At 39.0% G+C, this 27,853-nt stretch overlaps 4 protein-coding genes across 6 annotated transcripts; 2 read left to right on the forward strand and 2 right to left on the reverse strand.

Annotated features, from left to right (window-relative positions):
- Window positions 1-347: 347 nt before the first annotated feature.
- On the reverse strand, window positions 348-6,991 carry cbx5 (chromobox homolog 5 (HP1 alpha homolog, Drosophila)). Its single transcript, XM_080031405.1, has 5 exons — window positions 6,868-6,991; window positions 6,116-6,296; window positions 4,576-4,825; window positions 4,056-4,156; window positions 348-1,977 (listed from the first exon to the last, which is right to left on the reverse strand). The coding sequence occupies exons 2-5, from the start codon at window positions 6,244-6,246 to the stop codon at window positions 1,836-1,838; spliced, it is 624 nt and encodes a 207-aa protein (XP_079887531.1). The 5' UTR covers window positions 6,247-6,296; window positions 6,868-6,991; the 3' UTR covers window positions 348-1,835.
- Window positions 6,992-7,586: 595 nt separating this feature from the next.
- On the forward strand, window positions 7,587-11,494 carry hnrnpa1b (heterogeneous nuclear ribonucleoprotein A1b). 3 transcript variants are annotated; one of them, XR_013844933.1, is made up of 12 exons: window positions 7,587-7,690; window positions 8,242-8,358; window positions 8,477-8,623; window positions 8,729-8,939; window positions 9,030-9,125; window positions 9,217-9,276; window positions 9,380-9,475; window positions 9,554-9,691; window positions 9,783-9,941; window positions 10,028-10,093; window positions 11,247-11,306; window positions 11,388-11,494. XR_013844933.1 is itself a non-coding variant. In XM_080030390.1 (11 exons), the coding sequence occupies exons 1-10, from the start codon at window positions 7,679-7,681 to the stop codon at window positions 10,087-10,089; spliced, it is 1,098 nt and encodes a 365-aa protein (XP_079886516.1). In that variant the 5' UTR covers window positions 7,587-7,678; the 3' UTR covers window positions 10,090-10,093; window positions 10,267-10,589. The 3 variants fall into 3 exon arrangements, 2 of the variants coding, with proteins under 2 accessions (XP_079886516.1, XP_079886517.1); XM_080030390.1 differs by lacking the exons at window positions 11,247-11,306; window positions 11,388-11,494 and adding an exon at window positions 10,267-10,589; XM_080030391.1 differs by lacking the exons at window positions 11,247-11,306; window positions 11,388-11,494 and adding an exon at window positions 10,267-10,589 and having other exon boundaries at window positions 9,030-9,113.
- A 152-nt stretch (window positions 11,495-11,646) lies between these two features.
- nfe2 (nuclear factor, erythroid 2) lies at window positions 11,647-15,828 on the reverse strand. Its single transcript, XM_080030389.1, has 4 exons — window positions 15,653-15,828; window positions 14,096-14,162; window positions 13,833-13,970; window positions 11,647-12,931 (listed from the first exon to the last, which is right to left on the reverse strand). Exons 2-4 carry the CDS (start codon window positions 14,141-14,143, stop codon window positions 11,654-11,656), a joined length of 1,464 nt encoding a protein of 487 aa, XP_079886515.1. The 5' UTR covers window positions 14,144-14,162; window positions 15,653-15,828; the 3' UTR covers window positions 11,647-11,653.
- Window positions 15,829-22,404: 6,576 nt separating this feature from the next.
- copz1 (COPI coat complex subunit zeta 1) lies at window positions 22,405-27,179 on the forward strand. The gene is made up of 9 exons (XM_080030842.1): window positions 22,405-22,691; window positions 23,449-23,517; window positions 24,091-24,172; window positions 24,272-24,363; window positions 25,235-25,290; window positions 25,413-25,490; window positions 25,623-25,674; window positions 25,779-25,817; window positions 26,528-27,179. Exons 1-9 carry the CDS (start codon window positions 22,674-22,676, stop codon window positions 26,573-26,575), a joined length of 534 nt encoding a protein of 177 aa, XP_079886968.1. The 5' UTR covers window positions 22,405-22,673; the 3' UTR covers window positions 26,576-27,179.
- Window positions 27,180-27,853: the final 674 nt, after the last annotated feature.

Consider the following 27,853-nt stretch of genomic DNA (forward strand, 5'->3'; position numbering starts at 1 on the left):
TGAGCAACTTCCAAGAGTTTGTACTGTGAATGAGAGTAAAAATGGGAGTTATGGTTTGTTCATCTTTGTTGTTTAACAGCACCACCTGCTGGGTAAAAGCAGACAATGCAACTGAAACATTTTCTGCAACAAAGAACACAGATAAAAAAAAAAGTCTCATTATTAAAAAGCTACAGTGACACAATTGTGACTTTTGTTTTTAATTATTCTTAAATATATATTTTTTGGCATCTTTATGCTTTATTGATAGTGTAGAGACAGAGTTGAAATGGGGCAGAGAGGTGAGTGACATGCAGAGAACGACCATGGGCTGGAATCGAACCCGGGTCCGCTGCTGGCCGAGGCCTATGGGGGGGACGCCCTACCAACTGAGCTAAGGGCACCCCCTTTGTTTTTAATTATTCCCTAAGAATGTAGTTATTTTTCCACCCTGATATCAGGAAAGGTGCTGATGTTATGCTTTGATATAATTTACTGTTGTATAATTTCTCATTTCATCCAATACAATTATTGAGTCATTGAAATTTTTAACTTAAATTAATCCTTGGGCATTAATCTAAATTAAAGTAATTTATTTTTTCATCATCAATTCCATTCACATCGCTACAACAAAATCCAACTGACAGCAGTTTTAACATTGAAAATGTTTAATAAAGGGTGCCACTGTACACATATTTGTAACATTTAGTCGACACAAGAAATAGTCTAGTTTAAAAAAAATTCTGCATCGGCAAAAACTGGGGACAAAACTCATAAATCTGAAAGGAAAGAAATATTTTAATGAAAGAGAATTACAATCGAAATAATAATCTAACTGATATTATGGTACATGATTAATGTCCTGATTGTATGAAAGGGGAGAAAGTTAAAAAGAATGCCAATTATAGTTGTAAAATTAAGAATAAACAGACAGAGGAACTCAGTCTGTATACACTACACATTTGGTCCTAAGAGTCCATGTTGGAGTACAGCAATCTACAAAACTGGTATCCTTCTTGTGTAAAGGAATTGACCTCAGATTGCCAGAAAAAAAATGTAATACTTATATCCAAGAACAATCAAATTATTCATCACAATGGGACTTTTACCACCTTACGCTGTGTTTAAAGAAAAATCTATAAAAGTATCACTAACAAGATCAATAACACCATTAACTGCAGGGTCATCATCACAGAGATTGTTAACGCAGCCCAAAAGATGTTTAATCTTTTAGCCACAAGGTGGCACACCCCAATGACTGTTTATGAATGCTGGTATCATTTCCTGTGGATACAGTTAAGATTGTCCTGTTAACATAACTGGTCCAAAGATAACACTGCAGTTAAAAAATTAAAAAATGTATTCTTTTGTCCTTTAAAGTACTGGTGATAGAGTAAAGAAATTCATAAAAACACCACAAGCTTCACGTTAAAACTGGGAAATAAGGAGACAAACATGATAAATTTGAGACTTCTCTGGGTCTCAAGACAGCTTTCTGATATCTAATCGTCGGCCATCGATGCAAAATACCTGACTGACAACTGAATCAAACATAATGCGTTAAGACATATAAAAAGAAGGTAAAGAATACAAAGACAGAACAGCAGAAACCCTCCCCAGTAGCATATCACCGATGTCCACTACAGCTTCTCTTTCAGTCTGATGGATGCTTCTCAGCAGTCTGGGCCTTTGTGCTCCGATGGTGCGTGGATGGCGATAACAAGACAGTATCCGCTTGTTTATGTGTCATTGTTGTATGTGAGATGGTAAAGATGGGAGTTTGGGTGTGAAAAATGTCTGACTTAAGGTTGTCCCTGCAGTGGAGGAGGGTTCCGTTTCCTCCCGAGGTGAAGCACTCATGCAGTAACAGCCTCCTTCTCTTTCTTGTCACTGTCTTCATGCCAGGTAAGACGTTCCTCATAGAAGGCTATGACAATCTGCGGGCACTTATGATTAGCCTCCTTGGCAAGCACGAGATCTGCCTCTTCGGAGTCTTTCCTGTATGAAATAAAGACCGAAGTTTGCCTTTAATACGAGTTCAGAACTGCAACACAAGCAAAAACGTTTGATCTATCTGGAGGTCATCTGTTGTACTTGCAACCTCCGATAACTGCACACTTGCACTTTGACTCGGACGTATTGACTGTATAAAGGTCGGTAGGCAGTTCTTACCCGTGCAACGCTTTCTCTTTGTGTTGTGATCCGCCATTGTGACACAGATGTTATGAGTATAAAAAGAGTCTAATGTTACAGCAGTCGTCTGCCCAGGCATGCCTGCTGCATTCAAATTGTACACGGAAAAATCAGACACTTCAGACACGGCACCACAGTGTGCAAAATTAACTTTCATCAATTTTGAAAATGTGGGATCTTGGTCCATGTCTTATAGAAACCATATACTTTCTACTTATTTTGTATGTATACAAAACAGATGTATAAGAAGGCAAAGAGGTCAGAACTCCGTACTACTAAGTCTGGAGCTCCCATGTCCTGAGTATAAGGGAATGCACCGCTGCAGAGCGGGAGAGTCAGCACAGACACTGATAGTATTACTGGGCATAGCAGCAGATAGAGCCGCTTTCATTAGTGGGTCATATGCTCAATCGCCATTGTTTTAAAAACACAGCCAGGCTTTTTATTTTTTACAATATAAGACTGAAATGGAATTGTGTTTAACAAGTCAGTATCTTTAAACCTTGATTCAAACAAAAATAATTGTTTCAGTCTACATTTAAATCCCCAAACTGAAAATGATAAAGCTCTGCTTTGGGAGCCATTTCTTAAGCAGGAGAGGTGGTTTCGAAATGAGTTTTTTTAATAATTTGACATTTTGTTTTTTTAATAAAAAAAGTAAGATATTTAAACACCAAATCACAGTCAATTATTTCTAAATTATACAGTTGCTCCATTTAAATAAATAAAACGATAAGGAGCTTGTGCATCTGCTTATGGTCTGGCCAGGGCACCTTTTTATATGCCAATAGATTTTCCCCCTGTTAAATAAAGAAGCTGTTGCCCCATTTTGAGCCAGCAAACACCCTAAAATGGAACTTGACCATACATGAGTGACGAGGTACTGCGCATATCAATCCAGCTAATGTGTAATGACATAAACTTTTATGGTGTGGTTTACTGTTTGTATATGAATGGACAGCTAGGCTATTAGTGCTGCTAATGGTTAATTCGTCACTAGCAATCTGGCATTTTGAGAGCCGTTTGAAAGAATCATGCCATTACAAGTTGCACTTGTAATAGCACTTTTAGCAGCCACTCCAGAGACATTCAGTAGAGCAGTAGGATGATATAACTAATTATGACCAGTACACACAGTTTTACTTTCGCTGCCTGTTTGTACGTTATGTTTTCAGATAATGAACACAAATCATTAAAGTGAGGGTCTTACAGGTAAAACAGGAGACTAATGTTAATGTATAGGGGTGGTGAAAAAAAATCGAATTCATGTAAAAATCGCAATTCCCATTTTACATCAAATCACAATTTGCCAAAATAGATTTAAAATATGTATCTTGCTGCTGCCAATAATGTTGACTTGCCTTAAAATGACATGCATTACAAGCTTAACATTAAAATACACTTAAATTAACAATAAGACATGGACTTCATTTTATTTCATGCCATGATTTGCCACAACGCTTCTTAGCACAGAGTGGACTGGAGTATATCCTGAAATACCCTTTCAAACTAAATCTGATTTTGAATGGGGAATCGTGACCCCGAGAATCGGAATGGAATCATGCGATTCCAAAAGATTCACAGCCTTACTAATGTAGGTTGATATAGGAGTTTAGTGTGTGTTTGAGGGGGTGCGACGAGCAGACACAAAGCAAGGGGATGAATATATTTCTCATAATTGTAGGTAAACTGTATTCAGGAAAGACATCAGTAACAATTTTAAACCAAAAAAATATATATGACGAAAACCATGAATCAACAAACGGCAAACACATGACAAAAGTCAATGGTCACCTTAGGAACCTGTGCATGAAAGAAGACAATTTCTAATGACACTATTATTTAAAGATTAAGTTCAAAATAAACAATAAAAAAAATCCTACCATTTCATTAGAAACATTAAGTCTCCACAAGAGTCAGTTGCTCCAATGATCTTCTCTGGCTCAAGTCCTCTCTCAAAGCCACGTGCAACTAGAATGTCGTCCTGAAAGACGGATGGAAAAATTGGTTTTCTAAATATATTTATAATTTAAAAATAATGTACCACCAACTGCAAGACTAGACCAATTGTTTATATAAATAAGCAAATAAATGCATGGCCCACAATGTGTCTGCTGTTTGCAATCATATTAACATGAAAAATAAAATAATTATAACTTCCCTATACTAAAATCAATTAAGTATATGGAAAATGATTGCGGCACAAAGCTGGAAAAAGGTGTTAACCTCTCAAATGCTTTTTATCTTTAAATTAGACCACATACACTGCAAGCTTTGAATGCCGTTTTATTTCAAATGTATCCTATGTATTTCATTATGTATGATGAACATTAACTAACAAGCACTCAAGTACTGCATATAAATAAATTGAACACAAAAATACAGCACCAATATATTACGCACCTCCTTTTTTTTTTTTGTCTTGCTTCCACCTTCCTCATCATCATCATCATCATCCGAGCTTCTCTTCTTGGAGGTACTGGAGTCTTTGGTGCGCCCCAAAGGACCTGCGCTTGTTTTGCTGGCCCCGCCGCTAGGTGTGGAGCTCCCACCACTGGTGCTGCTACTGCTGCTTTTCTTGTAGGTCTTCATGAACGCTGAAATAAGCTCAGGGCAGTCCAGATTCTTCTCTGGTTCCCATGTGTTGTGCTTTCTGAGGAAGATCACAGTGCTGTGTCTCAGTACCACCAGCATCAATATATTGAAATCAATGTCATCAGTTCAAACTTTATATAATTTGTGATGTTCAAAACGTTATGTTCTTATGTGTTGTTTTTTGGGTCTTTAAAGCAACATTACTGTTTCTGAATGTTGTATCTGAATCAAAAGGGCAATGAATGCCCGCTTGCCAAATACATATCCACATTATAGTTAATGAGCAGTGTCCCAGGTTGTTGCTTTGTGGAAACTTCATAAAATACACCCAAAACTATAATCATATGTGTATAATAATACTATATACACTCACTGGCCACTTTATTAGGTACAGCGGTTCATTTTCTTGTTAGCACATATAACTTATCAGCCCTTATCACATGGCAGCAACTCAATGCATTTAGGCATGTAGACCTGGACGGGACAACTTATTGAAGTTAAAACCGAGCAACAGAATAAGGAAGAAAGGGGGTTTGAGTGACTTTGAACATGACCATGTTGATGGTGCCAGAAGGGCTGGTCTGAGTATTTCAGAAACTGCTGATCTACTGGGATTTTCACTTCAAACCATCTCTAGGGTTTACAGAGAATGGCCCAAAAAATAAAAAGTATCCAGTGAGCGGCATTTGGGTGGACTAAAATGCCTTGTTGAAGTCAGAGGTCAGTGGAGGATGGGCATACTGGTTCAAAGTGATAGAAAGGCAACAGTAACTCTGATAACCACTGGTTACAACCAGGGTATGTAGAATACCATCTCTGAACGCAAAACACGACCAACCTTGAAGCAGATGGGCTACAGCAACAGAAGACCCCACCGGGTACCACTCCTGTCAGCTAAGAACAGGAAACTGAGGCTACAATTTACACAGGCTCACCAAAATTGGACAATAACATATTGGAAAAGTATTGCCTGGTCTGATGAGTCTCGATTTCAATTGTGAAAGTCAGATGGTAGGGTCAGAATTTGGCGTAAACAACATGAGAGTATGGATCCATCCTGCCGTGCACCATCAACCATGCCACGTTAAAAGTCACTTAAATCCCCTTTCTTCACCATTCTGATGCTCGGTTTGACTTCAGCATGTTGTCTTGACCACGTCTACATGAATAAATACATTGAGTTGGGGCCATGTGATTGGAAGATTAGCTTTTTGTTTTTATAAGCAATTGAACAGGTGTACCTAATAAAGTGGCCGGTGAGTGCAATATCAACTGTAGCCCAATGTTGTTTTAAGTCTGCAGTAGGTGCAAGGACTTGCAGTAGCTTGATGGCAAGATTACAACTTACTCTGAGTATCCTTTCCACTTCAGGAAGAACTCAACTCTGCCTTTCACCACCCTCCTGTCCAGCACCTTCTCCACAACATATTCTTCCTCCTCAGAGGATGAAGAGTCATCATCGCGAGACTTTTTGCCCATAGCCGAGTTTGTTGCTGTATACTACTCTGTCGCAGGTCAATGGCCCTTACCTGTGCAAGAAAACGACAGAGAAGCTAACGTTAAAAAGAAAATATGGAAAACTACCAAAGCTGTTGCCGATTTTGTCGTCTAAATACTGTTAAGCACAACGCATGCAGTTATAAACTAAACGTTAACGCTGAAGAATTACTATCATCAACGAAAACACAATTTCATTCTGGTTTCTCTAATTCGCAACAGGCACAACAAAAAGAAAAAAGCATAGCTAAGTGGCAGGCTAAAAAACAGACAGTAAACGTCCATTAACCTACATACTTTAAAAGGTTTGATAATTTTACCAGAAAACGGAATATGTACACATAGCAACGAAATTCATTTTCCTTTATTTATCCTCGAAAGACCAATTGAGGGGTGACCCTCTTTTACAATGACGTCGAGTCAGAAATAAATGCTGTGTTTGCTAGCTTATGCTAATTGCTAAGCAATGGCCATGAAAGGCAAACAAGTAGCTTGCAAGCTAACGCTTCAACAAGCTAACACTAGCTGTCTTTGACACACATAAGAACGCAAATGTCGAGCGACACTTGGTAGCATCACTTCAATACGTTTAATAATCCTTACCCTTTGGACTTGTGGACCGCCGATTTAGACCAGTTACCCTGTGCGATAGCGCGTGTCTTTCTTAGATTGATGTGTGTAAGTGAGGCCAACCCAGTTGCTACTTTAGCTTCTAGCCTGGATCACATAAAAGCTTGTGCGTAAAAAGCGCGCGCTAAAGGTGCACAATAAATGCACCCGCCCCGTTGGTCAGCTGATGACCTATATTTGCCATTTGCCCAACGAATGCTCCTACTATGATGACAACATACATTTCATTCTTATGTATTGCATTACATCTGAATTGTTTGTCTCAATTGAATACACATATTACATATAATCGTATGTGCCGGTGAATGGTATATTCTCGTTTCACAGTCAAAAATCATAATCTTATGGAAATGGCGATGTATCGCCGTAATATCCTATTTTTCGAGCCTTCTGTCATTGTATTAATGGTACTAATCATGTGGTAAATGTAAATATACAGATCCGATGGAACAGTATGGACATATAGGGTTACACGCACAAAAAAGGCTATATTTTAGAAATAAACATCGCCTCCCATTTAATATCCAAAGACAGTTGTTTGTGATAGTGACACACACCTATTGAATTGTTATTGGCTGTTAATGGTGACTGATCTAATTTGGCCCAATCAATTTGCACGGGATGCTGACGACAGACTGCAGCGGGAACAACTGCCCAATGGCTGCGAGGAATAGGCGGATCCTTTGCTATTTATTCTACAGTAGAGTATAGTGCTGGAGTTGTCTGACGCAGATCCCCTTCCTCCGGTCAGTTTACAAGGAGTAACCGAGCATTTGGCATCAACATGTCCAAAGACGTGAGTATTACAATCGAATGAAAGCTTTTCAGTCGTTTTCCGTATACATTTGGCGTTTTAGAAATTATATTGTCCCGAAGCCGTACTGAATTAGCAAAGATCAGCGGCGCAGCGTGTTCACCATAGCAGCAGCAGCTATCAAGGATTGTAAAGCCGCCATTTTATAGCAGCTGGGCCGCATGGCCTTTTGTTCCAGCCGACCGCTATGTTCGAAATTCACGACTTCTAATTCTAATTCTGTGATGTGATGTTGTTGTATAGTAGATGCCAAAACGAAAAAAACATGCGTTGGCACAAACGCGTCAAGGATGCATACTCCTAAGGCTAAACAAATTCAACATAGTATGCTAACGTTAATGGCGGCTGTGTCTCCCTCATCCACCCTGTCCCGATGTTTGATATGTGACGCAGGATTTGTTAATCATTTATTTGCAAGCTGTTGCTGCGAGTGGTTTATTGCCAACAATATTACCGAAATTACAGCAAGTACTGATTTTAAATACTGTGTTTTGGATCTTTTTTGCAAGTGTCTTTCTTGATCCATTGTGCAGGTCCCACGTGAGCCGGAGCAGCTTCGAAAGCTGTTCATTGGAGGGTTGAGCTTCGAGACCACAGACGAAAGCTTGCGGGCTCATTTTGAGCAATGGGGGAGCCTTACAGATTGTGTGGTAAGTTCTTTGGAAAAACGCATTCACTTGGCTGGCATTGTAACCTTTTGTTACATTGTAACAATTGAAAGTTTGACTTGTGGTTTACATTTGCGATTATTGATTCCTCCACTTTTAGGTCATGAGGGATCCCAACACCAAAAGATCCAGGGGTTTTGGTTTTGTTACATACTCATCAGTTGATGAAGTTGATGCTGCCATGACTGCCCGCCCCCACAAGGTTGATGGAAGAGTTGTTGAACCCAAACGAGCCGTCTCTAGAGAGGTATGATGAATTATTTATTTTTATAAATATTTGACAACCTGCCGTGTGTGTGTGTGAGAATTTGTGACAAGTGTGGCTAAAGAAATCAAACTTATGTGCTCACAGGACTCAAACAGACCAGGGGCACACGTTACAGTGAAGAAGATATTTGTTGGAGGCATTAAGGAAGATACAGAGGAGTCACATCTGCGAGATTACTTTGAACAGTTTGGCAAAATCGAGGTCATTGACATCATGACGGATCGCAATACTGGAAAGAAAAGGGGCTTTGCCTTTGTGACCTTTGATGACCATGATTCCGTTGACAGGATTGTCAGTGAGTACGAATGTAGTCTGTTTCAGTTTGTTGTTTCAATATAGAACTAATTGTCTTGACTGGCTGCTTAAAATATTTTCTATCCCACAGTCCAGAAATACCACACAATCAACTCTCACAACTGTGAGGTGAGGAAGGCCCTCACCAGACAGGAAATGCAGACTGAAGGAATGGGTATGAGAGGAGGTACACTTAACTTATGCTAAAAAACTAATATGAAACGACCGTTTCATATTGGACCAATCAATCCACTTGGCTAATGGTTGTTTTGCATTAGGTCGCAGCAGCAGCGGCGGTGGTGGTAGGCCCTACGAGTACGACAGAGGCTTCAATCAGGGTAAGGAATCTCATTAAATATATTGGAGTGTTTTTATTTCTCAATCAAATGTTTTAGCTGACCTTTTCATGTTTTTTTTTTTTTTATTTTATTTTTTTCTCAGGAGGTGGTGGTGGCGGCGGCGGAAGGGGAGGCGGTCGTTATGGAGATGGCCCGTACAATTACAATGGAGGTGACGGCGGTGGTGGTGGTGGCGGCGGTAAGAATGAAATTTTTGCGGCTCAATTTTTATTTTTTATTATTCGACAGTGTACTCAAAATATAATGTGTTTTGTAGGCTATGGCAGTGGGCCTGGTGGATATAATAATGGTGGCAACCGGGGCTATAACCAAGGAGGTTACAACCAGGGCGGAGGAGGAGGAGGAGCAGGTGGCGGTGGCTATGGAGGAAATGGTTATGACAGCAATGGCTATGGTAAGTGTCTTTAGCCCTTTCCTACCCAACCGTACCATTCTGTGCTCGAGATGTGGTTTTAAGTTGTTATGATGTTATTATTTTATCGCAGGTAATTGTGGGGGTGGTGGTGGTGGTGGCGGCGGAAATAACTACAACAACATGGGCCACTACGACCCCCAGGCTTCTAACTTTGGGCCCATGAAGAACAACTTTGGCAGTAGCAGCAGCAGCAGCGGTGGTGGTGGAAGTGGTGGCGGCCGTAGCTTTGGTAAGACGGGAGACATCAGATACAAGGAAGTTTACTGTCCATCTATGGCTCATGGCTTCTATAAACCAACCTTGTTTTGTCTTCAGGTGGCGGTTATGGAGGTGGATCAAACACCGGCGGTGGATATGGCCGTCCAGGACGATTTTAAAGTGGTGAGGAATTGAATGCATGGCCGAACTATGTTTTTGTACCATAAAACCAGTTTGTAGATGCAGGGACTCGTTAAGTGTAGATGACTAATTCAGTAAATTAAAAAAATTCACTCGATCTCAGGTCATACAAAGTCAGTGCACAGTTAACAATGTTGTTCCATATTGTTCAACAGGACTGAGTACTTAGGAGAGGAGAGCAAGGAGAGGAGAGCAAGCGAAGTGACAGGGCAGCTGCAGGTGTACCTCCTAAATCTGCTCAGCCAAACAGTTGTGGCAGGTTACAGCTGCTGCAAGAAGAGATGTACATTAGATAAATCATGGAGGGTCTTCATTTAAACGTCTTGTGCTTTTTTGTTTTGATTTTTTTTCATGTGTTTCTGGGAAGCAAGCATTCCAATGAGGTTTTATGTAGATTTTTCTTTTAAGTCTGGTTTTTATTTGTATCTGCACCCAATCAAGCTGAAATAAAACATCATTCAGTTTTTTTTAAAAAGTCGTGGTAGCTTCTTCAGTGGTTTGTGAAAGGGATACTGCACAAGTGGGGGTGAGGGACACATTTTGCAACATGTGAGGAGTCTGAAAAGGCCCGTTCCCCTGAGATGCAAGGAAGGCCCTGTACTAGTCACAACATGCTACATATGTATGCATTTATGGTACTGCTGGAGGAATGAGAAGTGGTGTACAAATACATTCAACATAAAGAGCCCCATCACTTGGGACAGACTCTACCCTGAGTTCTGCAAAGATCATCTGGAGGATGCTAGCTTACATGCAAAGTCTTTGAGGCTAGCCATGGAAGCCAGCTGAGGGAGAGAAGTAGCAAAGCCATCGCCAGGATCATTGAAGCAGGGGAGAGTGAGAACAGAAGCCTGAGGCTAGCAGGCAGCAGCTACGAAAAGGCTTATATGCTGTCTGTAGGTAAGACCAGACTTCTCAACTACTGATAGTATGTCTTGATTTTGTCATGTAGCTGGTAGAGTGAGTTTTGAAGCCCAGTAATGATGTAACAAATAGTGCAAACAAGTCTTATGACTTTCACCAATTCTGACTGGTAAACCCTCGTAAATGTGCATAAGGTCCTTAACATTGCATGCAGTGAATAACAGTGTTTTTTCTGGTTGCATTTTACTTATTTGGCTTTTCTGCTTTCTAGGAAACACCGAACATGAACTCCAAAAACCTGACATCATTTCAGTGACAATGGCTAAATCGGGTAAATAAAATAAAAAATCATCAGAATCCTTGCACATCATTTACCCAAGTTGTGTTTATTAACTTGATTCTGTTTTCACAGGTTTGGTGAACAGTCATGCTGCTTTTGAAGACTTTACCTTTTATACCCAAGACTGCTGGGCAGTTTCTTACTTTTTTTTTAAATAAAGTATTTTTTTAATAAAACAATTGGTTTGGATTCATTCTATTCAAATGGAATTAAGAGTGTACATGATCAGCGAGTTTCACATGAGGGTTAAGTCATAGCCACATTAAATGTTAAACTTGCACTTAATGTATTCAGTTAAGAAAGTAAACCTTGTGTGACATGAGAATATCCGTGGTGCTTTAGCTTTGCTCTCTATCGTGCATAGTTGTGTGAGGTACCAAATAGGTTTTACCATCAGGTGTCTGTTGTAGGGAATATTCGTCTATTGAGTATGGATGTCCATCTTCATCTCTTAAGTGAGAAAATACTTCTGAGTAGAGTTCTGCCAGGCGACATTTGATAAAAGCCAAATTGCGCTTAAACTCAAGCCTTTCCTGTGACAGGTGCTCTCTTTGGGCCTGTAGTTGGTTCAGTTCTCTGTCAAGGTGAACTATGCCATCAAGCTTCCTTTTCCTGCAGTTCTGAGCTGCCACCTTGTTCTTCCCCCGCCGTCTTATGTCCCTGACCAGTGCTAGTTGAGTATCGGTCAGAGTATACTGTGTCAGGAGCTCATTGAAGTCATCCACGGGCAGATTGATGATCTTATCCATGGGGAAGGGGATCTTCAAAGCCATGGCCCGCCTCTCATCTCTGCTCAAAGAAGCAGCAGTGGAGACACTTCCTTGTGGTTTGGTATATGTGTTATGCTGTGAGCTCCCTCTGCTGGACACTCCAGAGGTATTGTACATGTTGCTCAGGGCATTGGTCTGACCTTGCTGTTTTACTGACCAGGGAGTCAGAGCATTGTGCTGTGCATGAGATAAAATGGGCTGGGTTGAAAAATAAGATTGATTTGCACCTGAGTGTAAATATGAGCGTGCTTGATTGTGGTAGTTTGAGTAATTGATGTGTGCTCCGCTGGCGTGCTCACTCATGCTGTCTGGTTCACCATCACTGTATGCCATGCATACATCTGCACTCTGGTAACCAGGTGCACCACCGACTGGATTATCTGGGGATGCCAAAGGTGGACTAGAACCAAGAGACAGACCTGAATCCGACTCCAGATCATCACCTGAGCGAGCGTGTGAAATGTCTCCCTGAGCAGTCCACAGCATGTGCTGACCATGAGAGAGACAGGCGTTGGCCCTCCTGTGCCCTTGACTGGGTCCTGACATGTTCATCGCCGGTTCCCTTGGAACCATGAGTGTGGGTTGTGTGTGAGAAGAGACAGGGAGCACCCTCTGATTGTGCTGAGATCCAGGGTGGCCGTACATTGCCTCTGCGTTGCCACCTAGTCGACAGACGGGCACCTCGTCAGAGTAACATCCACCATAAGTGTCAACAGTGCTAAGTTCACAAGCAGCAGGGGGTGGCTCCGAATGGGACTGAGCCATCCCGTACCCTCCCATGGGGACCATGGGCTCCATGCTTTGGTACTGTGTTGTTTCATAGGAGCCTTCGCCGGGGTCTTCAAACTGTGGTTACAAAAAAACAGTTTGCCCAGTTATGACATATTCATGTCACATCAACAGTAATATAGTGATGGAGGCAATGACTATATTTACTAAACTTAATTACAAGACTGACTTAATTACCGGAAAAGTGTATTTTCACAATTCAACTGGCTCCCTACAGGACAGTTTTCCCCCACTTCAGCATGCCACCCATAGCCTATGAAGGGGTCTCAGATGTGATCGGGTTTCACCTGGAAACAGATGGCTATTGTGCGGTGCAGGGGGGCCGCTAGCAACATACAGCACTTGCCCCCTCACAATCTCTTCATCCTGCCATTACTCAAATGTGCCATTGTTGCCTTCCTCAGCTGACTGTGCTATTTAACAGTTAGCATCAGATGTAAATGTATAAAAAAAAATATGTATATATTCCACTTGAATGATACAAAAAATATTGAGCAATTCCAAATAAATATTTAATTTACCAACCACAGATTACCTGTTGATTCATACTACTAATAATATCAATGTAATTTATATAGCCTAATTTAAAATACAACGAAATCTCAAGGTGCTTCCAAAACAAAAGAGCAACAGTAAAAGAAAAATAATCAAACTAAGACTAATCAAAATGCACAGAAATAAGACTATAAAGGGAGAAGCATTGATTGCAAGGGACTATTGGTTAAAGGGAAGGCAGACTGGACCATTTTGACATCTTAAAAACCATGGATAAAATTGCCTATTCATATCCGCTGAGGTTGCTAGAGGTCTTGGTTAGTTTGAACAGTTTAGGGAGCGTCAGCATGCATGTGTTAAAGAAAGGAGCATATCTGGGAGAAGGCAAATCATAATATACCACTTTGCAATACAAATTGTTTTTTTTACAGTGCTCTCTGTGTGTCAGTGTTATAGTAGTTACCTGCAGCTCTGTGATGGCCATCAGCTCCTGCCAAGCCACATCCATCTCGGTGTCCTGAGGAGCTCCATGAGACCTGGCTCCAGGGAAATTAGTTGACATGGACAATCCCCTACACAGCCTTCCGGGATTGGTTAATAGCTTGTAATAGAAAATTAAAAAAGTCGTTAATGAATTAACTAAAACAACTCATTTAAAAGTGCGTTTTAGGGTTGGTAATGTATTGTTGTGCCTGTTTTTCAAGTTCTTAGATATAGGCTACCTACCTCACTGGTCCTCCTCAGTGGGAGAACATAATTGGCCGTTGAACACATTCAGGACAGAGTCTTCAACCTGATGGGGATACAGAGCTGCAAGTTAGCACCTGCCTCACCTTTTAAACTTTGATACACCATTAAGATGAAATAGAGACAACACTTTTACTCAGCCTAAGTATCTGTGAACCGTCAAGTCATACCAGGCCTTTAATATTGCTTATACATATGGTACATTAGCTGTGGACCTGTCAGTGCTAAATAACTATCTGGGTGCTATGTATGCTCTTTTGGAACAAACAAAGGTTCAGTTGAGTTGACTCCTCCCATCAGCTGCCACGGGGTGCAGCTATGCCGACCCCTGATAAGACAATCTGCGGGAAAACAGCATGCTCTACAAGACAGACTGAGGCCTGATGTCTGTAATGGAAAATTTGGTGCAAGGCTATGACAGCAGAAATCTTAATAACTCTTTTGGCTAAGCTGTGACTGTAAGCATTATTTTTTTAGCTTTACATCTGGAACTTTTTTCATTAAAAGGCTCTGTAAAAGTTTTCAATACACAAATGAAACAATGGCTCATACAACAACAAATATGTTTCTACATACGTGTTCGGCAATATACTGCACATTTGCACACATTCTTACCCTCTACGTGGAACAGTCCCTTCAAAGAATATGTCATTCATAAGCCTGTGTTGATTTAATAAATTTTTTTTGAACAAGCTGGAGTCCATCAACAATAAATGCAAAAAATGTATGTCAAGTGGCAGCCTGAAACTTCTTCACTATAACGCATAAAACTGCTTTCTTGTTGTGATATGACCTATAGTAGGTGGATAAAGTAAAGTTATCTTAATTATTTAAACATTTTAAAGTAGAATTAAATACATCTAAAAATAAGGCTTTCTGTGTCACCCTGAGGTGTTTGCAAAATGTTACATAATTCAATATGAAACATATTTTATGTCTGTTGTTATCAATTGTGTTTCCTCTTTTTCATTTTAAGATTTTTATTACGTCTAATATCTTCACATTGACTTTCAAAATGAACTGTGTGTATTACATTTGTAATAGTGTCTTATAATTCCATTTGTCTGTGTGAGGCTATATGCTATTGCCCGCCATACGTGAATTATGTTGGGATGATTAAGGTTTCTCAAATGGGGTTAACACTATTATATCCTTCCATAACCGCTGTTGTGTTAGGGCTGTTTCCTTAACCGTAAAGAAACATAATTCACTGTCGACACTCAACTTTATTCACTGGTTCAGTCAGTAAACCAAAGATGACAAAACTGTAAGTCAAATAAATAAAGTTGGCATGATGTTCTAATGAAATCTCATTTGTGAGACTCTACTTGTTAACGTACAAAGGAAATCTATAATATTGTTTATACTGTATTCTTTATAACTTGAATGAAGCTGGAAGTTTTAGCAATGTCCTATGTCCTAATTTCCTAGTTTACTTTTACATCTACTTAAATACAATCTGCGATACAAACTTCATTGCAATATAAAAAGGAAAGATCTGACAAATTAGTAGGAGGCAGATTTGAATGAACATACCTGAACAACATTCCCTGCCTCTTCAACAGGTGATGAGTAAAAAAAGAAAAAAAGGGAAAAGAAAGCCTTCAGTCCTGGTGTTAAGAAAAAATTTGAAAAAAGTTTTTCTGTTCCCTTCCACAATTGTCACTTACTAACAGATCTCAAAAAAAGCAAAACACACGAGGCCACTTGCCCCTATCGCTTATTCAACTGTCTGTCTCTCTCTGCTCAGCTGCACACACAGCCACCGGCATAAATGGGATGGCTCTGTGCAGACAAACGTAATCTTCCTGTAAAGCACCCACACCACTTTTTTTTACACTATTGTATTCTTAATAGCACACTTGCACCCCAACCCCTGAATTTCCCTTTTGCCCACAAAGCAAACCACAAACCAACAGTCTGGCCATCATTCTGTCAGTCCACGCTGAATTAGGTAGATGTTTACAAATTGGAGAAAACAAACCTGAAAACAATTTTGATTCTCACTATGCAATGACACAACACATAAAACCATCCAAATAAGAACAATTGAAAGCGTTTGAAAACTAGTCAGATGGGTGCCTCTGTCCTGTCTGAAACCTACAAGAACTGTGTCCTTTTAAAATACTCCCAAACGAAAGCTACGAGGAGTGTGATGTGGAGCACCTGGAGTCATTACATTGCATTGAGGGCCTTGTTGAAGCAGGGGTGGGTTGGAGGCATGATTGGGACTTAGTTTAGCAGGGATGGAATGTACACCCTCCAACAGGTAAGAAAGACTACATTGTTCCTCTATCTGGCAGAGCAACCGCCGAGGGAGAGAGAGGATCAGGGGGAGAATAGAGGGGAGCGTGTCTTACATAGAAAGTGACCATTAAAATCCCTCACAAAAAAAATCCCCTCATTGCCCTGATGTGAAGCATTGTGAGCAGGGAATTAACAAAAGCTATGTGTACTGCTCTGTTGTGCAACAGCTATCACACAATTACTGAGAATAGAGATGGTGCATGTTCATTGTTCCGTAGACAAATGCATATTTATCCTGATGCACTGTGATGGATTACAGTCTGTCACTGTGTCAATCATGATTTTGGAACTAATCTGCATCACATGAAATATTCAAGACTGTTCATGCTCCGTAAAAGACCCCCTACTGTTTACATGGAGTACAACATGGTGGATGGATTTCATTTTATGAAGTGTATGAAGATAACAGAAATCATTAATTGACAAACTGAACTATGCCTCATATTTTGTGGCTAAACATGTCACAACCCTATAGAATATTTAAAATAATACCCGCAAAGTCTTCATAAAATAACAACATTCAAATGCTTATTTGTAAGTAAGTAAGTCAATTTCGTGAATTGTACACAAGGCACATTGAAAAATGTAGAATCACTTACATACAAGGGACCCCGGTTCCATGTTATGAAAAGAGAAAAAAAAGACTGCAGTCATTTGCAAATAAAACAGCTGTAATGCAAGACGTGCATTCAAATAAACACTGAATTTAATGGAATTTATTTTTCTTAGAAATGCATAGCCAATCAAAATAATTTATCGAAAATATTCATCATTTAAAAGGTGATCTTTCCTCAGCTTAATGTGATACTTATAACAGCAAATGGCTTCTCAAGTGAGGAAATGTATATAAAAAAAGATAAATAAATGTAAAGGCAGGTTGGATATTTGTGTAGTGGGTAAACACTAATGTAACTAATTCCTAGAAGCTTCCTTTGCACTTCACATATAATCAATAAAGCAACTTACAGAGTCTTTAACAATCGGATTTTAATTATCCAAGAACAAGGCATGTAGATAAACAGGTTTGTGGAACTTTATTTAAAAAGAAAACCAATTCTGAATTAAAATTGAAAATATATTTTTAAGTGGAATCACATATACATTTTAGGGATTTTAATAAACAAAAACATTTGATAAAGATTTTCATTAGGACACTGTAAATTCAAAAATAATCATCAGTTTTGTCTGGCCCGTTACAATATCCCATTGCGCTGAGACGTAAATCTTGGTGTTTTCTCTGTCATTGTTCAAAGATGGAAAAAGTAGGTGGCTGACAGAGTCAAGAAAGGTGAATGTCTACCAGGAATCAAAGAAGGGACTTCCCAACCCAACTTCCTAGCACCCAGCCCCTGACTCAACCACTGCTACAGCATGCCAAACAGCAACCTGTTATTACTGCAACCACAGTGGTTTTCAATCTGGACACAGTTCCCAGATCAACGCCCACGTTCCCTGTTTGTGTTTGTTTGCTTCAATTAGTCTTTGACATCTCTGCTTTCCAGCTTGCCTGAACCTCTCAGGGCGGTTGTCAGCCTTTTTTTCTTATTGTGCACCTCAGTGCTATGAACTCTATTTAAAAAATAAACCAGACATGTCGGCCGGGAACTGCCCACTTTTGACTGGCTTAGGCTGAAATTCCCTTAATGACCATCGTGTCAATGTTGACCATGTGTTTTCTCCATGTTTTGTTCCACACCTCCTCTGTGTATCATGTTGTTTCCATGGCATTTCATTTGTTAAAGATGGAGGAATGTGGCATCTTTGGTTTTGTCTTAACGTCCAGCAAGATGTATCAGACACGAGAGGAAAAACCTCCTCACTACTAAACAAAATGGATGTGTGCCTTGGGTTGTGGTATCAGAAGGGGAATATTTTTGGAGTCTGCTTCTGGGAAGGAGGAAGAAAATAGAGAGGGCAGATAGAGTATTATTATTTTTTACAACTTGATCTGAATCTTGAAGGAAATGCTAATAATTTATCTGTTAAAATGTGATTTCTTACTTCTTCTAATTTAACTAATATGTAAAACTGGTTATCATGATATGCACCATTACACAACTGTAAGGGTGTGAGTTTGATCCACATATGGCATGAAGATGATATACCATTTTACATATTGGTCTTCATGTGTCGTGGACACTATTGAAGATGCACATTCAAATGAGAAGGACGCAAAACAATCTCTTGCACACAATTGTCCTCAGAGATGTAGAACGAGATGGGATTCAGAGAATACCTTTCCATTGTTGTTTTCTTAAAATGAGTGTCATGATGGTCACACATTATCACAACCTCAAACAGATCAAATGAGGAACCTGAACATGCGGCATCATTCCTCTGAATGTCTCAATAAGGCCTGCGCTTATCTCAAGATGCTTAGATTAAAATGTTTCGTAACAAGAGTATTGCATTTCTCAAGTACTTTCTGATACGTTTTATTTGCAGCTTGATTTTTTGTATTCACACATTCATGTATTATAAAACTGGTGTTGGAAAATAGAAATTATAAAGAAGGAAATAAAACAAAAATAAGTTTTTCTTTCTTTGACTTGTCTACATACATAGGCAATTGTAAACATGTGTGTGTAACACTGAATATCAAGGCTGGATGGTATTACAGACACAGAGAGGGAAGGTAAGGAAAGGAGGATGTTGGTTGGCGGAAGCTCTGCTAAATGCTGATAAAAGTCTCACTTGGTTCTTAGGAAGGGAACTGCTAACTGCTGTGGTTACTGGCATAAGCTGAAGAGAGGGAAGCAGCATGCAAGTTCAGTACTTCATTATTTCTGTCTATTGCTATGTTGTCAATATCCTATATTTTCTTATAGTTTTCTTTGTGAGCAATAGACATAACTTACGGCAAAAATCAACTGAACTCGAACAGGAGATATAAGAGACAGGGACTTCAGATGAAAATGAGCCTGTATGGCTAAATCTGGCACTTTTACATGATGGACTCATGGTGCTCATGTTGATTAATGTCCCATTCTTAAAAAGATAAAAATAATCATAATATATATTAGTCTCTTGAGGAATGGTTTCCTTACATCATGTTTGATGAGTAGGGAAAGTGTAAGCGCATACATTTTTAGACTATTATTTAAAAAGAAAACAGTAGTGGCTACATTTTTTAAGGAATTTCATATTTAGCATGGCATACCTTTTGTATGCTCATTTATCCTAAATGTTGATTTATCATTTAACTTTCTGTCATCACCATCTCTCTCCTATTTAGTTGCAGTTGAAATGTACTGTAATGTATTTGTATTATTTGATTGTGTACTCCAGTGGTGAAAGAATATCCTTACTTAACCCATTGATGACTATGGCAATCTAGGATGCATGTCCTTAATGCCTGAGGGTTTTCTGAAAAAATAGTACGAATTGTCAAGTCTACCAAAACCTAAATATCTAAGCCTGTGTAGCACATAGAAACATGAAATAAAATACATTTAAAAGTTAAGGTTCACAGGTTTTATTTAAACATGCTCCCTTAGCGCTTACAAACCAACAAATATTTCTAAAAATCGTCAAAATTAGATGAATTAGAAAATTATTAAATATTGTTAATAAATAGATGCAATATGTTGTGTGATTTTCGTCAGTAGTCTATAGTAGACCTTGATTCTGCGCACCAAACGCCACTAACTGTTCTGTCGCCGACATAGCTGGCGTATTTTTTTTATTATTTTGTTTTATTTTTTAATTTTTAATTTTTTTGATTGACATGATTTTCGGCAAACCACACAACTTTTGGGTGGTCACGTGGTCTTAAAAAAATCAAGAAAACCCACCTCATGTGTATTTGAACCAATGGCAGTGCATTCTATGCTGGGAATGCCATGAAAATTAGATAAAGTAATAATGCTGCGCGACGCAGCATCAGGCAGGAGAGCCAATGTGGCATCGCGCAGCAGCCGTCATCAATGGGTTAAGTAAAAGTAGTAGCACTACAGTACACAAATAGCCAACTCTGTTCCAAGTAGAAGTCCTGCACTTAAAAACTCCAAAGACATAATAATCATGTCATATTCATCATCACTGTGAAGGGTTCATCATGAGTTTCAGTTAGCCTACACGCAAAGGTATTAATGTGTTAGATGTCTAAAATTAGATGGCAAAATAGTATCTGAGAACCTTTTTAACCTGTTACCCGGAGCGAGTTGAAGCTGCATACTGTTTCTTCGTTAACCAGGGTCATTTTTGAAATCTTAGTGGCTGATTTGTGTAAACATGGTGCAGTATTGCGACATTTCATGGTTGCCCGCAGGGCTGTTAGGAATTCCTTTCAAAATAGTTTGTATCTTTTTACAATACAGTTTTTGCAACTAGGCCTTTATGAAAGCTGTAGGCCTCCACCATTTGCATCACACTGAACATATTCCTGTAGGATAGTATTTGAAACTCAGTCTGAAAAAATTACTTACAGTGAGGCCGACCAGTGATGTCATTCATGGAGTTAGATAGAGGGAAATCCCCACCAGGCTTGGTTTCCAAATGCTTCCCAGAAGTGGGAACTAAGATAATTGGGGTTGGTTAAATGTAGGAGGATCCCGAAAAAAGATGTTGATGAGTACGAGTAAACTAAACTGGCCTGTAAATTAGATAGTTTTCAATACCATACAGTCCTATACAAGCAGCACATCATCATTAGCCTACTCATAATGATGATTTTTTTTAGCTACAGTAGGCTAAGCCACATAGGCCTACCTATTTTGACTCCAATAGGCTACTAATTTTAATTCTAACATGGCCTATTTAATTTAATGAATGCATTCAAATAGTTTTAATGAACTTTTGATTATGTTATTATTATGCTACTGCAACAATAAAACTATATTTGGTGGAGGAATAAGGTACGTATCATATATATCTGACCCTCAATCATTAACCTGCATGCCTAACTCAAAATATGCAGAAGAGTCCCTATACCCACCATCGCTGAGCCTACATAGATCTGTGTGAATTATTAAACATAGGCCTATCACCTTTATATTTTACTAGTTTGATAAATGAATCCAGTAATGGGATAGTTTTAATGTTACTAGGCTTTATTAATTGTAGCAGAAGATAGGGTATGATAACATAGTAAATAAAGTGGAGAAAAACCTAGAGCGACATTATAGTCTATCAAGTTGCAACTATACATAGGCCTACTTAAGGGGAAAATGTGTAAGACATGCCGGTGTTCTGACATTTTCTGCTCCCTCGTCAGATTTTGCTACCTATCAGAAAATGCTACCCTACGTCATGGTAGCGTATAGACAATTACCTCATCAAACGATGCATCCACTACAGAATCACGTTATTTTACACCACTACTCACCCTATGTAGGCCTACACACAGTGTAGCCTACACTGTAGGAATATGGGGAGCATATTGATGCTGTTAGTGTTTAATAGCCTATATCAAATTATGCTACCCTATCAGAAAATGCTACCTCACGTAATTGGTAGCGTATTTGATCTGTAGACCCATTAACTATCAAATAATGCTCCCACTACTGAATCACGTTACTTACAACACCACTACTCACCCCATGTAGCCTACACTGAAAGCTGTATATTTTTATGCTACTTTATAACGTTATTATAGATTTAGTAGGGTATAATGTGAGATCAATTGTCTCTATCAAATAATGCTCCCGCTACAGAATCACGTTATTTTACACCACTACCTATGTACACCCCCCTCCCACCACCACCACCGGCGAAAACTTTCTCCACTCCGAGTCTGGTAAAGTTAACACATAGAAAAGCCTATCATTTAATTTCTATATTCAGCAGCAAAGCCAGTGTCTACATGCTCACAGGTCAAAAGGCACAATTTAAACATATGTGTAGCATAATTACGCAGTTAAAAACATTTTGAAGAAAATTCTCGGTAGCAAAAAAAGGTAGCAGAATCTGACGGCTGCTCACGCAGGATTGTTATTTTCGGAATGCGCATGCGCAGAACCACTAGGGAGCAAAATCTGACGGGTAGCAGAAAATGTCAAGTCACCGGTAGGTCCGGGTGTACTTCATGCTGATCTATATGGGTTCACTTTCAGCAAATTAAACGTATTTTCAGCCCTGGCGTTGCGCCCATGGACATATAAAGAAAGGTCGTGCCCTGTTAGTGTAGTGATCTTTGACCCGTACGCACAACGCAGCAGCTACGTCAGCCAATGGGAGCGAGCCCAATTTGCTGTATTACGTAGGATATCCTAGCTTGCTACTACTAGCTAGTTTGCTAACAAGAAGGAAGATGGATTCTCCCATACTGGTAATGTTAGCGAATGTATTTACTTGACACAGTTTATATTTAAGCTTTCTGTTATCACTGTCTCACGCGACAGTATGTCTACAATTGTTTCTCCAAGCGCTGAGAAAAAAAGGTGATTTGGATATCGAGTTAACTCGACTTGGACGTAACTAACGTAAACGGGTTGACTGTGTTAGCTGACCTGCTAGCTTCACAGAAGTTAGCGTTGTGTGTGTTTGTTGGTGATGTGGAAGTTTCATGTCTTCCCTTTGAACTCGCGAAAAGGCTATTGTTGCACGTACCGTCGCATTGGTGACATCTGGTCGGTTTGCGATTGTTTAATCGACCCCGTGTTGTTAGAGCCGCCCTGTCAGTTTGTTGTTACCAGTTCATTTGATCGACTTTTCATTTCAACGGGGTTACTGATCCTTATAAAGTCTCCAAAGGCTTTGCATTCATTTATCTCAATATAACGCTTTAATTGGGTTTAAAATGTATTAAACCAACATTTCAAAAGTCTGAGCAATGCTAAGACATGAGGAGTAGAGTTGTATCAACTATTTTTCCTATGACTTTCATGCAAAATTGTCCCCCAACCCAATGTAGCTTAATTGATGTAAATGTTCTAACGTTTTGGTAATTGTAAAATTAGTCTTACATTAAATTAAATTCAGAGTAGCAACAAAAAATATTCAAATCTAATTTACCTTAAGCTGTCGGAAGTTGAAACCCTGTTCAAAATGTGATTGATATTGATAAGTGCTTTATGTTTTAACAGGAACCATCCCTGTATACTGTCAAAGCAGTTCTCATCCTGGACAACGACGGAGACAGGCTTTATGCTAAGGTATGATTATTGTACAGCACATTTACCCTCAAACTTAATTTAAACATTTCAAAGGATAAGCCTGGCTATTGTCTATATTTTACATTTCCAACAAATCCATTGTCAAACCTCCAATTGTTGTCTGAAAATGATTGAAAACACATTGAAGAGCCACACTAATGCACTGGATAACATGTTCTGTAACTAACTATTATTGACACTGATGTAGTTTATTTATGCAGCCTAGTCAATTCCAAAACACTGTTTGTTGTAAAACAGAATAATATTTGCTGAACAAGCAAATGCCCAGGAAATTATCTTATCTTTTTAAAATGTACGCTATATGTCTATTATCTGTTTTTAAAAGATGTATTTGAGTGCAACAGACAGCTGGGGAAGTCAGAAATTGCTCAAAGAGTCTAAAGCTTTTTTGGTTTTGTCATTTGTATTGGATTTATTGACTTGACTGGAAATGTTGACTGACCAGCATTATCTTTTATTTAAAAAACAACAACTATATAAAGCATGCTTTGCTATGTGTTATCAGATTTACATATCAACTTATTAACTTCCTCACTTTAAATTCATTTACAGTATTATGACGATACATACCCGACAGTGAAGGAGCAGAAGGCATTCGAGAAGAACATTTTCAACAAAACACACAGGACAGACAGTAAGATATGTTAACCACATGAAAGACGTTTTCCAGTCTCAGTACATGTCTAATATACTATATATACTATATGCATGGTTGACTTTTGTTTGTCCTTAGGTGAAATAGCATTACTCGAGGGCCTCACTGTTGTCTACAAGAGCAACATAGACCTCTTCTTTTATGTGATTGGAAGTTCCCATGAAAACGAGGTAAGCCTAATTTCAGGATTTTGTATTCAATCATTATAAAGCAAGAGTTGTAAACCCAACTATTGAGCAATGAGTACAATCCCACAAACATAAATCTACAGAAAGTTTTAGTAATCCCATCCTGTCCCCTATAACTATGGTGTAAAAGAAACAAAGCATTGATAGTGACCCCTGTGTAATATGATGATTATTATATATATTCTTATTTTTATTTCAAAGCACGTCCAGGCCAACTCAATGTCAAAGTGAATTGTGTGTGTGGCCCGCTGTCATAAGTAATCTTGCATTGGCATTTTAACCAATTTAAAGTTAAAGTAGCATAACATACTGCTGCTGCTTTGTTTCTTTTGTTCCAATTTAGGATAATTTTTAACTGATATACATATATTCATATGAAAAAAATAAATATAGGAGCCATCGATTTTCTGTCTGAGGAAAATTTCTCAACAACAGAATGACCTAAGCTCAGCTAATGTATACTCTTTTGAGCTGTTCAACAGTGTTGCCTCCATTCAGATTTTTTAATTTTTTACTATTTGGGATATTAACAATATGGCATACAGTTGGTATAAAAAAATAAATGTGTGTCCATGTAAACCAATTTGTTTCGGATTTTACAAACTATTTGTTTTTATATATAACAAAAATGTTATACATTGTAAAATGGGTTGTTCTTGAAACATTGTGAGTTAGTTTTTAATAACCTTACAGACAGTTTGGTTTGGGTTGAAAATAGATGAAACTATGTGCCAAAAACATATGTTGTGAACACAAGCTTTTAGACACACTGTTATTTGTTAAAGATTTTTTCCATATGATGTGTGCTCATTATGCGTGAGCAGATATAAACACATTTTTTTATTCTCAACAGCTTATGCTTATGGCTGTTCTAAATTGCCTTTTTGATTCGCTCAGTCAGATGTTGAGGTACGTCTTGGCAACTGTTATCAATCCTACAAAACATCAATTCTACTTTTATTTTTTGACAAATCCTTTTCTGATGTCTACAAAGTTAAGCTTGACAAGAACATTTGTTCGTTTCTATGTAGAAAAAATGTTGAGAGGAGAGCTTTGCTGGAGAATATGGAGGGGCTCTTCCTGGCTGTGGATGAAATAGTAGATGGAGGGTATGTAAGAATTGAATGGCTTAAAACCTTTGATGCTAAACCATCTCTTTTAAAAATGTACACCTTTTTTAGTGCCACATTTTCCCCCTGGCATTACAATTTGTTGGTCTGACTCTTTGCTGCCTCCTGCAGGGTGATTCTTGAGAGTGACCCACAACAAGTTGTGCACCGTGTGGCACTCCGGGTAAGCTCCTCTCCTCTACTCTACCCTTCTGTACTCTCAGAAATGTTTAACATGCTTTGATATTGGTTGTGTCAGCTATAAACAAAACACAATTGTTCCTGTAGGGGGATGACGTGCCTTTGACGGAGCAGACAGTCACCCAGGTGAGTAAAACATGCCTTGCTCCTCTCTCGACTATAAAGTTTAAAAGCCCCATTAGTTTATTGACTGTTAAAAGTCATTACATCAGAACCTAAGAATACAAGGGCACTGTTACAGCATGGTTGTCCTTTACTCCTACTTTCACTCACCTTTTACATTGTCATACATTGCATTGTATTCTATGCATGTACATTGCATTGTCTCCTATGCATGGCCGTGTACATGATTACCAATTATTATTGTTAAGGTGGTAGTTAGCCAACGGTGGGTCCTGTGTCTTAGATATTTCATGAGTCTGCCTATGTGTGAGCTCCTCTTGATTAATGTTGTCATTTATGAGGCCTGAGATTGGCTACCGCCATCCCTCCTCTGGCCGTGATTAATGGCTCTCCCAAATCCCCATACTTTATGGTTATGATTCAGCTTTCATTCAATGAATTAAGATGATTAATTACATCTTGCATATTTCTCTTAATTTACATTAGTCGTTCACCCTTCTTTGTCCTGTTTTTTATTATATTTTTTTAACAATCAAATGGACATTTTCATCAATCTTTCCTTAAACCTCCTCAACAAGATGCCACCACTCGATCTTTTTAATTTTTTCTTAAAGGGTTTATCTGGTTCTGCAGTCGTTCTTATCTGGATGGTACAATTCAAGTTTTGTTTTAAGAGTGCTCTTCTTGGTCAAACCCTGGATTTTTTTACACAGGTCCTTCAGTCTGCCAAAGAACAGATCAAGTGGTCGCTCTTACGATAGTCATCCATGCAACAGTCGACCAGTGAGCCGATGTTCAGCCCAGTCGTCATGGCACTGAACCACAAACTCCTTTTCCTTTGAGTTCTACTCCTTCAATCAAAGCTGTGAGGAGTGCCACTGGCTGATCCAGTCACACTCCCAGGACTACTGCTCCACAAAGTTTATTTTCCAATTAGTTGTTTTCTTTTTGCACAGGCTTGCATTGTATAACATAATCAAGATGAGGTTAACATACTATGTACATTCCATTACCAGGACTGGCCTGTATTGTTTTCCATTACAGTACCTAGGTGTTCATTAAATCAGTGTATCTATCTGTAAAGCATTGATAAACCTCATCATATCCTGTAGCAACATTCCACGTGTCTCCTTGAACAATAATTTTATCCTGTTGGACAGCACCCTGTTGTCTCTTTCAGATTACTGTACATTGAGTATTGAGGCACTATCTCCATTTAAATCACATGAATATTGTTTTCTAAGTGTACTACAATAAGAACAACTACAACTGTAGTTATACCACTGATAGCAAAGGTATGCTTTGAATATATTTTGTCCAGTGATCATCCGTCATCAGATACTTTGAATAAATGTTTAAGAATGATGTGTCTTAGACTGCCCGCTTTGTTAAAACTTATAATTACTCTTTTCAGCATTGGTTTTAGGAATGTTACACACACCGTAATAATTATGAGCTTTAGATTAAAGATTTCATAGTATAAGGATGGTTTGTCATACATTTTACATCTGTGAAAATGTGCACCCCTTTAAGAGTTGGTGTTTCCCTATTTCAGAGATGCCATGCTGTGTGTGCTCTTTGTTCTTCAAGACCTCAAGAGCTAGAGACACTAGAGCAAGGGCTCCATCTCCTGGTGTCTGCAGCAAAGTGCGAGGCAAAGGTACATAAACGCTGTTTAGAGGATAAGGTAGAGACAGGAGGAGACTCATTCATGCAGCTATGATCGGGAGCTTTCACTGGACTGTGTCACTGTGACATGCAGATCAGTTTTATGGAGTCGCACTTGATTCATTTTCTTCTCGGTGGACAGCATGAATTGTGTTCTTCAGTGTGTGCACCCCCCACCTTCAGACACTAACCTCGTACACTCATTGTAATGCAAATGAAGGGTATACTCCGGAGAGGGACGGATTTGAGAGCAGACACTATATCATGTCCGTTCCTGATGCATATTAAGGAAGAAGAAATTATCTATCTGCATTCTTCCAGCAAGGTATCCACATATGTTTCATGCTCATCACTGCTGATTTATGTTTGTC

This window comes from Ammodytes marinus (genome assembly GCF_949987685.1).
Source record: "Ammodytes marinus genome assembly, chromosome: 7".
Classification (NCBI taxonomy): Eukaryota; Metazoa; Chordata; class Actinopteri; order Uranoscopiformes; family Ammodytidae; genus Ammodytes; species Ammodytes marinus.